Source organism: Camelus ferus, chromosome 7 (assembly GCF_009834535.1).
Source record: "Camelus ferus isolate YT-003-E chromosome 7, BCGSAC_Cfer_1.0, whole genome shotgun sequence".
In the NCBI taxonomy this organism is placed as follows: Eukaryota; Metazoa; Chordata; class Mammalia; order Artiodactyla; family Camelidae; genus Camelus; species Camelus ferus.
In genome coordinates, this window is record NC_045702.1 from 12290994 (window position 1) to 12304305 (window position 13312).

The 13312-nt window shown below is 40.2% G+C and overlaps 1 protein-coding gene across 1 annotated transcript in view; it reads left to right on the forward strand.

Annotated features, from left to right (window-relative positions):
* Positions 1 to 13312, forward strand: part of EXOC4 (exocyst complex component 4) — a 698176-nt gene that overhangs the window by 580097 nt on the left and 104767 nt on the right. The window contains exon 14 of the mRNA XM_032483367.1: positions 7003 to 7181. Coding sequence (XP_032339258.1) covers positions 7003 to 7181 — 179 coding nt within the window. The remainder of the gene's footprint in view (positions 1 to 7002; positions 7182 to 13312) is intronic.

Genomic DNA, 13312 nt, shown 5'->3' on the forward strand with positions numbered 1-13312 from the left:
TTTTATTCTGTATCCATTAAAACTTGGTACTTCTGCTTGATAAAAGCATTCTACTGCTCTCCCCAGCAGGGGTGAGTCAGTCTCATCTGTCATTGAATTCATCTCAAGTCTCGAATCTCTGCAGCCCTCCGTCCGTGTCAAGTGGTGACCTCTGAACTAAAACGGAAAATTAATACTACCAGCTCTCATGTAAAACAGCAGGGGAAATAGCACCTCATACCCATTAAGATGGTTACTATTAAAAAATTAAAATTAAAAATAGAAAATAGCAAATTTTGATGAGGATGTGGAGAAGTTAGAACCCTTGTGCATTGCTGATGGGAATGTAAAATGGTGCAGCCCCTCTGGAAAACAGTTTGGCAGTCCCTGAAAAAGGTAAACATAGAATTACTATATGATCCAACAATTCCACTTCTCTGTGTGTGCCCAGAAGAACTGAAAGCAGAGATTCAAACAGATCCTTCGGCACCAGTGTTCGTAGAAGCATTATTCACAATAGCCAAAAGGTGGAAACAGTCCAAATGTCCATCAGCAGATGAAAGGATAAACAATATGTGATATATACACACAATGAAATATGCAGCCTTAAAAAAGAATGAAATTCTGATAGACTACGATGTGGCTAAACTTTGAAAACATGCTAAGTGAAATAAACCAGACACAAAAGGAAATTTTGATTCCACTTACATGAGGTATCAAGAATAGACAAATTCATAGACACAAACTGGAATAGTGGTTACCAGGGACTGGGAGGAGGAACTCTGACGACAGAGTTTCTATTTGGGAAGATGGAAAAGTTCTGGAAAGAATGATGTTTGTTGCACAACATTGTGAATATACTCAATGCCGTTAAACTGTACACCTAGAAATGGTTAAAATAGTAAGTTTTATCTCAAGTATATTTTGCCACAAAAAAAATAGTAAGGGAAGTAGAAAACAAAAAGAAACAGTTGATGAATATATGCAAAAAATGCCAAGCTGTTGCAGTCCCCATTTCTGTAACTGGTCACATTTCTCTTACTGGTCACATTCATCACTTCCTTCTTCTGCCATCCGTCCCATGTTGCCCTTGCCCTCTGCCTGCACCTCAGCTGCTCAGAGTGTTTTACCTGTTTTTGTTGAAGCTGAGCTTGTTCCTGGAAAAACTGAGTTCTTGACAGTTCTGCCTTGATTAGACTGCTGTGTTTTTTTCCCATTACTGTTACTGTGAACCTGGAAATACCCAAAGGGGTTCCAGTGAATCGGACATAGTTCTCTCTGCCTTTGTTGCATAGAAGCAACTCACTTTGCTCTCGGCAATTGAGGTGAGTCATTCCAGGCATGAAAGTGACCCCCTTCTCCGCCTGTTGGTTCAGTTGTGTGAGAAGCCCCAAATAGCCACATGGCAGTCTCTCCTACCCCATGTAATTCGGTCATTGGTGTATTTTCTGGTGGAAGCGGTCCTTCCTGAGTACCTACAGACCAGTTTAGCCCAAACTTGTGGGAGCAAAACCTCCGTGAATGGTTTTAATAATGAGAAGAGGGAACCATTACTACTTCTAATCCTTGGTTCCCAGACCCAAATTTTCTTGTTATTATTAAAATGTAATAATAAAACCGCTATGGATTGGCTCTGGGTCAGAGTACTCCAGCACTCATGCCTTGTAAGTGTTGTATCCCAGCTGGACCAAAGCTGAATCCTGCGTAGTCCATTTCACCCTCTGCTCCCTCTGTCAGCCCCGCTCCTTCTGGGGTTTGGATGTGCAGCAAAAGAGGGCAATTTTGGGAGAGTGGGCCCTGCCTTACTTCTTTTGCTGTAAAATAAGTTTCTTGGCCAGCAACATTGTTGAATAGGATATCATGATTGCAAAAAGGACCTTGAGTAAATCTCCTGACTGTTAGAAACATTTCGGGCCAAGAAAGCAATCCATACTGAGCATGGGTACAGCACTGCCCCCTCCAAGATGCAAGGAGTCTACTCCGTCTGCTGCTTCACTTGAGCCAGTCCGTGTCCTTGCCCTGTGCTGGATTATAGGGGACTTCCCTTTGGGCAGTGTTTCCCGGCTCTTGGGGCAGTTGTCTTACAGCAGGTCAACAATGGTCGAAGACTGGGGGGGTGAGGCAGAGTCTGAGTGTATGTTATGTGGTCAAATACAACCAGATCCACAAATCAATCTTTTTTTTTTTTTTAATGGAGGTACTGGGAATTGAACCCAGGACCTTGTGCATGCTAAGCGTGTGCTCTACCGCTCTACTGCTCTACTATATCCAACCCCACCCCCAATCAATCATTTTGAAACTAGTTGTGATGTTTCTTTCGTAAGTGAATTTAGTCTGCTGAAAGCGCAGATTTTTTTTCCTTCCTAAGATTTCAGGGAGTAACAGAATTATTTAAAGACTAAATGGAGACAATCTTTGGCGTCTTTCGCAAAATTCTTTGAAATGAATTCTTGTCAGATTGACTTCTTTAAAGATTATAATTGTGCAGTAAGATTAAGTTAAACAGGTTTTACATTCTTGGCAAAATTCTCTGAAGTGAATTCTTGTCAGATCAAGCTCTTTAACGATTATAATTGTATGGTAAAATTAAGCTTCACAGGTTTAATACTCTCAGTTTCTTGGGCCTCTGCGTGAGCACGTTGGCCTACTGATGGTAAAGTGACTTCTCACGTAGGGTTCAGTACCTGAGACGCACAGCTTTTGAGTTCTGGCTTCTGTTCCTGGGTGTGTCAGCTAATCTTTGGGTCATGATTGAATGCCTCTTACTTCACCTTCTTCAGATAATGAGTTTCCTACTGCCCACTTCACACAAACCTGTAATACCTTCAATAAACAATGTGTTTTCATTATAAGCAGAAGATGAAGACTAAGTAAAAATTCAGGTCTAGAAAGAGGAAACAGTACTGACCCAGATGCTGGCAGGTAGTCATTCTGACAGTGAGGTCTCTGCCATGAACACTGACTACATCTTTTTTTCTTTTTTTTCTTCTTTTTTTTTTTTTTTTTTAAAGTAGAGGTGCTGAGGATTGAACCCAGGACCTTGTGCATGCTAAGCATGAGCTCTACCACTGAGCTATTACCTCCCCTCCCCTCTTACTGTGTCTTGAGTAAGCCTGGAACCCCGGTCCAAACCAGCCTTAAAGTAACCAACCATCACTTCCAGTTTGGCTCAAGTAACTGTAATACCCACGTCCTCCAATTTTGCAGGCTGAGACTCTTGATGTGTCCATTTGAAAGTTTTTCTGATTTGTGGTAGGGTTTTCAGTTTTTTCTTTTCAATGAAAAAGTGAACATGTTCTTTGGAGAAAGTCTAAAAAATACAGAGAAGCACGAAACATGATCCAGTCACACAATTAACATTTTGGTATAGAGATATCTGATCATTTTTCAGTTCATATAGATATATAATTATGTTCTTTTTAAATATCATATGATGCATACAGTTTTATAGCAGCTTATTTTTACTCAGCTAAAATGGCTAAAAATAAACTATACCAAACATTTTTCTTTGGTACCAGATGTTTTCTACTATATAATTTCTAACGCCTGCATAGTTTTCCATAGTGTGGATATGCCATAATTCATTTAATAAGTTAGAGGGTTGAGGAAAAAATCCGTAATTGTGCAGCTAAAGCCATCCCCTTAAGGTTAGTGTAACACATAAAAACCGTCCACCAAACTCTCTGACACACACGAATCCTCGAAGGAATGATTTTTATGTGTGAAATGGTTATAGCTGTCAATCATTTATTCCCGAAGTCACAGTTCCGGTGCTCTCTCCAGGTTGTTAGGGGGTGATTATGGATTCCTGTCAAATGAGATGTCTACTATGTATTCAACATGAGGCAGTTTGTATTTTTCTCAGTCTGTTGCTCTCCTGTCGGAGGAGGTTAAGCAGATCTCAGTGAGCCGAAGGGGAGTGGGATAGGCATCTAGCTGGCAGCACACGGCAGACCTGCCCAGGGCCCAGAGATCCGCGCATAAGCAGATTAGACTGTTACATAAATACATTTGTCTTGATTGTCATATTCCACCCAGGGTTACACCTACATGCATAAAAATGGCTCCAAGCCTGGTTTTCAAAGCCATTCGCTTCCCTTGTTGCTTTTTAACCACGCAGCTCAGAGGCATTTTCTGTTATATCTATCAAAGATGATTAAGGGGCTGGGAAAGTTGATATATAAGGACAGATTAAGAAAACTAAATATTTACAACCTTACAGAGTGACAGCCAAGGGGAAGATCTTACAACTGTCTGCTGGGCTCGAATGATGGAGGAGATACTGTTTTGCTTTCCCCGGTAACTCAATTTTAGGGAGAGCTAAATTCACAGGAAGTTTTCTGAGGGTGACATCACTTATGCTAATTAGATAATTGTGTCAGTTGAAATTACATTTCGCTGCTAGTAGCAGAAACTTGGAATTGCAGTGGCTTAAACAAATGAGGTTTCATTTTCTCTCCTATAGCGTGAAGTTCAAAAATGTGTTGTCTGAGGCCACATGGCAGTTGTGTGATGTCATCAGTGCCCCCAGACCCTCCTGGCTCCTTTATCCTCAGCTTTCTCTTCATCCTTAAGGTCACCTGGTATCTGTCTGAAGCAGAGCTACTGCAGCCTCACTTACCATGGCTGCTTTCCAGAAAGGGGGAGACAGAAAACGTCCCTGCCAACTACAACTGCTTGAAAGAACTTTCTCGGAAGCCCACTTCCTGATTCTAACTTATATCTCCCTGACCGCCACATCTGAAAGAGGGGCTGGGAAATTGAGCAGCATTTTTGGTTTGGTTTATTTTTGTTTTGAAGCTGGGTACATTGTTTACCACAGCAACATCAAGGTCCTTTTACTGAGGAGGCGTGAGACCATGGATACCGGGTAGGCAACTGGTGGTTTCGGTCACAGTGATTTACCTCTTGAAGACTCTGAGAAGTCTGGACCCTTGAGACAGAGTAACGTTTGCTATGATGTTCCAGGCTTCCATTTGTAAAACTAGCCCTTGAGATCTAACTTACGTACTTCTGATCACTCATCTATTTCATTTATTCATCATAGCATACCCTGGGTTGATGCTGAATAAACCAGCCATCTCAACAGACCTAAGAATAATAATAACCACAACTTACTAGCTTTCACCAAATTCTGTGCCCTGTGTTATGCACGTAACACCACCTGAATAATCTGCTTTAAAATCCACGAGGGGGTGGAATGGGAAGTAGAGATGAATAAATGAAATAAAGCAGTGAGTTGCTAATAATTGAAGCTGAGCAGCGGATACCTGGGAGTTTATTATTTATACTCTTCTCTCTACTTTTGTAATAATTGAAATTTTCCCAGTGAAGTTTTTAAATCACTTCACCTTCTACTTATGTTATTTCATATACGAGGTCAGTACTATAACCCATAGCTAACAGTGCTCTGGGCAGTTGAGCAGCGTCACACAGCCACTGAGTGGCAGACTGAGGAGTCAGACCCGGGTTGGTCTGACTTAGCAGCCTGTGCGCTAACCCTTAGCATACAAAGAAAACATGCTTCCCAGACGAGGAGACTGAAACTGGTTAGAAATGCAGACTTTTCGGTCCCACCCAAGCCCGAGTAAGGATTGTATGCACATCCAAGGTTCCTGTGCTCTGACTGACCACTGCACTGTTACTGACTCTGTAACCCCAACTTTCCCGACTCAGTCAATCAGTTAGGCCCTTCCCTAAAAAATGTTACCCTCTGTTGAAATAAAAAGCCTTATCATAAGCCACTGCTTGGTAGCATTTAATAATAATTTAATAAGCATTTAGTTCATAGCAGTCACTTCTTTCAACATCCAGCGTCTGCTGTAGCGCTGGGCACTAAATGCCTAGGTGTCAGTTACACATCCGTCTGGCTGTATGTCAACTGTTAATAATCACTGCTAATTGAAACTTTATAATTTGGTTTGTTCTATTTAAATAAAGCCCTTGCCTTCTATTCACTTAAGGTGCTGTGAGTTTTAAAAGCTTTGAGACTTACAGAGAACCTACAGGTACCTGTTCTAGCCTCCGGCAGCATCAGCTCTGCTTACCCACCTGGGTGTAACTTTCCAGAAAAGGTGTGATTTTTCTCCCTAACACTGTCAGTCGTCTTGTATCATTTCAGCCTTGTGTTTGAAAGGAAAAAAGCTATGGGATTTAGGTGACCTAAGTCCCAGCCCTGCCAGTTGTGTGTCCTGTGGGCAAAACAGTCAACCTCCTGAGCCTCCGTTGCTTCATCTGTGCAGCGGCTGTGGCGTATAGTCTTGGGGGTCCCTTCCAACTTCATTCTTCTGTAACCCCACATAACTTGATTTTTCAACCCCCCGGAAACAAGAAAAACATTATGAAGATACCGGGCTTTTTGTGAAATCCACCTGATTATATTTTTCCTGCCAGGAAAAGGATCCCACATTGATTTTTACTAGTTTCTCTGTCCAAATAATGAATACCTTCATGCTTTATAGCTTACTTGCCTCCGATCCTTTTTAGGACAAGTGAATGAATGAATGAATGAGTGAGGCTTGTCATCCATCTCAACTATAATCTGCTTTCTTAAAGAGGCTGGGCCCTCTTTGCTTTTGAATGTTTTAGAACATTTTCTAGGTGCCAGGTTAACTTGGTTGTTTTATAGATTACAATAACCTTCCAACCATGTGTATCGGTAACACCCTAAGCTGTTCTTCAACTCCCACAGCAGAAGAGGCAAGGGAAAAGCCTATTTTAAAAGAACAGACATGGAAGCCACCCCTGAGAACCGCCCTTGTAAAGGTCAGGTCCACACTGGTTCCTGTTGAAGGTACAAGAATCAGAGTCACTTCGTCCTGCTTCCAGAACTTTCTCCTACCAGAGTAATTTTAAGTGTGTGTATATATATGATAATTTTCTCACAAAATTAAACCTAGGAGAAACAGCCTGCTGAAATACCATGATTATAACAACCATTTTGCTAGACATGTGTTAGAAAGTCTTGTCCAGCCCTGTCTTTTCCATGCTGGATGTAAAGTGTGTTTCTGACTTGTTTTGCAGGGCAGCCTTTGGCAAGGAATCAGAAGTTCTTATTGGGAACCTGGGTGATAAATTAATCCCTCCACAAGACATCCTCCGTGACGTCAGCGACCTCAAAGCCTTGGCCAACATGCATGAAAGCTTGGAATGGTTAGCAGGTCGAACGAAGTCGGCTTTCTCCAATCTTTCTACATCCCAGAGTGAGTACCTTGCAGGATGGTTCTTGTAGGGACAGCTGAGGAACTCAACTGAGTACTTTCATTTGAAATGTGAGTGTGTACACATGTCATCTTATGGGATGTGTTCGTGTTGTCAGGAGGTCGGTGCAGGAATTCTGCTGGTGCTGAACCTCTGGTATTTTGTGATTCTGCAAAGGGAAGTCATTTCCGCTTCCCTGTGTAGGGCGCAGGAAACCAAAAACGGTCTGTGTTAACATAGCTTGATATTAAACCTTAGAAACACAAAACCTTGTAAGGTTGAACCACCATGTCTCAAGAACATAAAGCAATACACTTTGTCCTCCTTACAACTTCTCAAGGGTAGAAACTGTCTCAGAGCTCAAAGCTGAGCATGCGGTCATTGTTTTCATTTTAATTGATAGGAAATGAATGAAAAAGTATCTAAAAAGAGAATAAAAGAAGTGATTATGGTGCTAGAAAATAGAGACTGAGAGAAATTATTCTGGAAAAGAGATGGATGAAAGATGGTTTCATTATACATTTCAAGGAAATTAAGGAATAGGGTATGAAGTCAAAATGGGAACCCTCTTTCTATCAGATTAGTGACTCAGAAAATAATTTGAAAACTTGAGGATATACACACTTTATTCAGTAACCATAACATAAATACTTTTTAAAAAGTGCTAGTTCAGAAGTGTTAAGCAGTTAAAATAAAGGCAAATAAAGAAAAAATGATACGAAGAAGGAATAAAGGAGATGGCAGATTGAATGCTTGAATGGAGAGACAGAAAACAGGGTGGAAAAAAGCAAAATAACAGCAAGAACATGAAAGAAATTATATTTGCTCTGAACTTAGTATCAGAGTTAACTGTTAGAAGATTATTAGAAGGAAAATGCTTATCATTTGGACCATGAACTTCAGAGTAAGTTAATTTTTATCACTGTCTTTTGAAAAGTTATTATTACTTAAACCATGATTTCCAGCCCAGAGAAGGAAGAGATGTGGATGAAATTCACTGGAGTAAATCATTGCCTGAAACACAGGCCCCATGGACAGAGTCTAGGAGTCCTTGGCATGCACATGACTTACAGGCCGGTGCTGATCACATGGCTGTCCTGGAGGTCGGCAGAGGGTGAGGAAAATGGATGGAAGGAGGAGGCAGCTGAGATCACATACTCTGCTTTAGAATTCTTCTTAAAATACTACTTTGTATTTATGCTTTTATATTTACACTTTTTATTGATTAAAATATTACTTTTAGCTGACAGTAAAATTATGCATGTTTGTTCTTAGAAATGTATTCACTTACTAAGGAGAGCGGGGCGCAGTACGGCGTCTGAGCAGGCTCTGCCGACGTAGGCATCCTTGGAAGGTCTTCCACTGGATAATCCTGTCATGTCAGGGGACCTGTCACAAGTAGTAACTGAAATTAGTCATCTTATCTCCCAGACTCACCCCACTCCACCCAAAAAAACAAAAAACAAAACAAACCAGAAACCGCTGACTTTCCCTTTTGCTAGCTGCAGAAGAACAGCTGTTGTCCTGGTTTTCTTTGACTCTTGCGAATGTCGGGTTGCTTGGGTCGGCTTATTAGTGGTGATTGCAAGGAGTCCTTTTGTTTGGTGGGCCATCAAAGTCTAACCCTGAGTGATGCAGTCTTATTGCTAGCAGCACAGTATTCCACATTTCTGTTCTAGCCCTTCTGAAAGGGTTCCACAAGGCCAGAGAGGACACACTCTCTATAGCAAGTCACGGGGAGAGTCACACAGGCTCCCCTGGCTTCAGCTGTTTTCCAGAAGAGAAGGATGCTCGCTGAGCTACGCTCAACTTTGTAATCTCACAATTTACCTGTTGTGTTGATGTCACTGAGAGTCCCCAGTACAGGTAATGTCCAATTCATGTCTTCCATCCTCCCTGTTATTCTGACAAAGACCTCTTGTACCACTCCTGTTAATACTTTGTCTCATGTGCTCAGATCCATTTTATAATATAAGTTGTACCCTTTCAGTTCCTTTCAGGGTGATTATTCTACCCAGTGAGTGATTTAAGTAGCTGTCAGCATTTGCCAGTCAGCGCCAAACCCAAGTGCACTGTAATCGCTGCTTGTGCTGCCTTTGTTAAAACAAAGCAGCGAGCGAACCTGGTTTATTCTGCTAACAACAAGCCTCGCTCACCCACACTCACCTAATCTTTGAATTCGTAGGAGAGAGGCCCATTGATGTTTATAATTTGAACAAAGCAGGGAATTCTCTGATAATGGGTTACTTTGATTGTTCCATGTCAGTGTGACTTTAGAAAGGGAAGAAGGGACAGCTGTCTATTATTCTTTTGAAAAGTGAACCAAATGATGACCTCAGCAGAAGTGGTTCCAAGTCTGGAGACTAGATAACGCGAAGAAAACGCCAGCCCTTTGTCTAGCCCTCGTAGATGGTCAGGAGGAGAGAAAGTCAAGGAAAGAAGAGTAGAAGTTTATTTTCTGTGCACATCCTTTTAACTACTTGATATGATAAATGCTGAGCTTTATTATATTAAGAAGCTATTCATGGAATGGAATGGAGGAGGCTGGCAGACAATTGTTTTCATAGTAGAATATCTGTTCGGATATTACATTAGGATTCTCCTCTTCCTGAAATATTTTTCAACTTACTGAAGAGAGTATTGCATTTTCATGGCAGAGCGTGGCTAGTCATTTGTTGAGGAGATAAGATTTGACCATTTTTTCAAAGATAGTTTTTCCGTCTCTTTTAGTGTTGGCCTAAACATCGCTCTGTCTTCTTTACACTAAAAAAGTATCCTCACCTCATGCTTGCACCAAAGGCACAGCTCTTACTTCGGGCTACCTGAATCCATGGTTCCTGCTTCATTCCTGCTGGTGTTCCCCTGCTCAGTCTTCCTTAACCTATTCTACTTAAGATTCTTTCTGTTGAAAGTCACAGCCCAGTGAAAGGAAAAAGAATGCATTGATTTATAGAAGTAGTAAATCAGAAGACTTCAGGTGTGGCTGGATCCAGAGGTTCATGGGATAACGTCACGTCACAAACATGTTTACAAACCTGCTCACTCTCTCTCCCTTTCCCTGTTTCTTGGTGTATGCTCTTTATTGCAGTCCATCTCAGATAAGAGCTTTTCATAGGGCCACATCCTTGGCCATCAACAGCCACAAGATTATTTCATCTCAGACAAAAAGAGGATTTTTGTCTCCCAAAACAGTCCCAGAGAAGACTTGGAATAATCTAGCTTGACCTCCTCTCATGGGTCTCTCAGATTCCTTTAGTATACACCTTGTTTTCTGACTCTTGACCCCCACCTGCAACTTAGTCTCTCACTCCCTCTTCTAGAATCTCTTTATGTTCAGTTTTAACAAATATGCTTTCAGTACAAGGAAGTTGAGCAGAATTATATTTAGCACTGGGCATTCGGGATCTAGGTTTACACCTATTTTCCCCCATTGATCACAATTTCAGCCTTGTAGTAAAGGCACAGAATAATATCTGTCCTCTGTAGTATTTGCTATGTGTAAGAATCCTAAGTAAAAACTCTGAGAGTAACTGTTACGGTGAAGGAAATTTTCAGCAAAATGTGACCTACATAAAAATTGTTAGAGTGTATTCATTTGAAACACTAATGATTTTCTTTTGTGTTTTATCTTTTTGTTTTCAAGATGTGTTGCTTTTAAAAATAGACTACAGAGAATTCGAAGGGGACTCCAGGGCTTATTTTGTCTGCATTGCTTCCTCAGAGGGGCCCTCCTCTCTGTCTTGGATTCTGTAAAAAATCTCCAGGATTAGAGAATCTAAAACTTCCTTGATTATATATTCTGCTCTTTAAGTAACCTTACCATCAAGGAAGTCAATATCTTTTTATTAAAGTTCTTTTGCTTCAATCTAAACTTCTTTCTTCTGTCTTACGCTTCAGTAATGTTGAATATTTTTTCAATAAAATACTTTAATGTATCTGAAAACAGTTCTTTGGCCCCTACCTGCCCATCTCTGGATATTAAAGACTAGGCCCAAAGGTCCCAGTCTCTGAGTCCTTGGCAACCAGATCTAATAGAATTAGGAGCCCAGATCAGGCCCAAGTTCACTGACACTCTCTTGGATGGTGGTTTGACTGTTAGCCTTTGTGAATGTGACCCATGTTGTAAGTTCCTTTGACACCAGGCTTTCTCACCTCTGGCTTACTGAGTTCTCATTACTGAAGTTCCTGCTGTGCCCACATGCATGGATAATAAAAAAGTCATAAAAAGTCATATCATAACCTTTTTTTAGCTTGAGAAGTCACAGGGTTTAACATCTAATTTCCAGGCCAAATAAATTTCATAATTTAGGTTCCTGGAATTGGTTCAGGAATCATAGTATTAGTTATGCACTTATTTATATACTTATTTTTATTGTGGTAAGAAATAGGCAACATCAAATATGCCGTCTTAACCAATTTTAAGTGTATGGTACAATAGAGTAGTGTTAATTATGTATTTATTACGATGCAACAGATCTCTAGAACTTTTTCATCTCTCATAACTAAAACTGTACCCACTGAACAAAAATCCTTATTTCTCCCACCCCACCCCCAACTCCTGGTAACTGCTTCCTACTTTCTGTTTCTATGAGTTTGACTATTTTAGATGCTCTCATACAAGTGGAATCATGCAGTATTTGTCTTTTTGTGACTGGCTCATTTCACTTAGCCTGTCTTCAAAATTTATTCATATTACAGCATATGACCAGATTTCCTTCTTTTTTAAGGCTGAGTAATATTCTTTTGTGTGGATATACCACATCTTCTTTATCCAGGCATCTTTCGGACATTTAGATTGCTTCCACCTCTTTGCTGTTGTGCATAATGCTGCAGTGACATGTAAGTGTGCGAATTATACTTCTTTCTTAAAGTAGAACTGTTGCTAGGGATCTTAGAAATCATCTGGTCCAACTCAAGTTACTTTGCACATGAAGTTAACATTAAGGGTTCAGAATGGTCACTCTGCATGTCTCTACCTGAACTGGATGGGAACAAGTCCTCACATTGCCTGTTTAATTTTCTCTCTACTGCATCGTTGTCTTGACCAAGATTAGGTACTGGCAGGTTAAGTACCATCTTGACCAGTACCAAGGTTAAGTACTGGCAGTACATAGCAGCTCCATGCATACCATATTCCTACTAAACTATCCAGGAAAGTCATCTTATTATTTTTTTAATCAAAGCACTTTAATGCCTACAGTTAACTTGTGATCATTTTTGATCTTCCTTGTCTTGTGTGTAACCAGACTTTTTGTGCTTTAAATATGCAGGATTATTGTACATCTCCCTTTTGAATTTCATCTTAGTTGAAAGAAAATATCTTACTAATTTTCACCCTCTTGATTTGTTCCACAAGTATTTTCTAAGTTAGAAACTTCACTTGTCTTGTTATCATGTCATAGAATATATTCTAGCTGCTGTACTGTTCTCTGCAGTAGCCACTAACCTTGTGTGTCTATTTAAATTTAAATTCATTAAAATTAGCTAAAATAGAAAATTCATTTGCTTAGTCATCCTAGCCACATTTCAAATGCTCAGTAGCCACTGTATTGGACAGTGTAGTTGTAGAACATTTTCATCATCACAGAACGTCCTGTTGGATAGTACTTAGGTCATCACCTAGGTCACTGTTGATAAAGGTCTTATTGATAAACTAATGCCCGTCCATATACTTAGCTTTTTGAAACAGACTTGAAATGTTCACATAGTTTTTTTATCAATAATAATAATTCAGTTGTTGATAAATAATTCAATTGTTTAGCCTCCTTATCCTCTGGCAGAGAAGTATATTTTAGGCCTAGCATTGTCCAGAAATTTTTCTATTGTTACTAAAGGGAAAAAAAGTTTAGTGATCAAGTACACTTGAGATTAGGTTAAAGAACATTAAATATAGTTCCTGCATACAGTGAAATTTTTAAAGTCTTTAATATGTTAATGGAGTAATTACAGCAATGCAGTGTTCCCCAAACTTATTTATCAATGGAATTCTCTCACCCCAGAGCATCTCACAAGACTTTTCTTGCATGGAAAACTTCTGGGAAACCCTTTCCTATATTTATATAATTTGTTCAGAATCTTTTATTTCTCCCGACATAGTCAGGCACAGGACAAGACACATGTTTCCCTGTGGCAG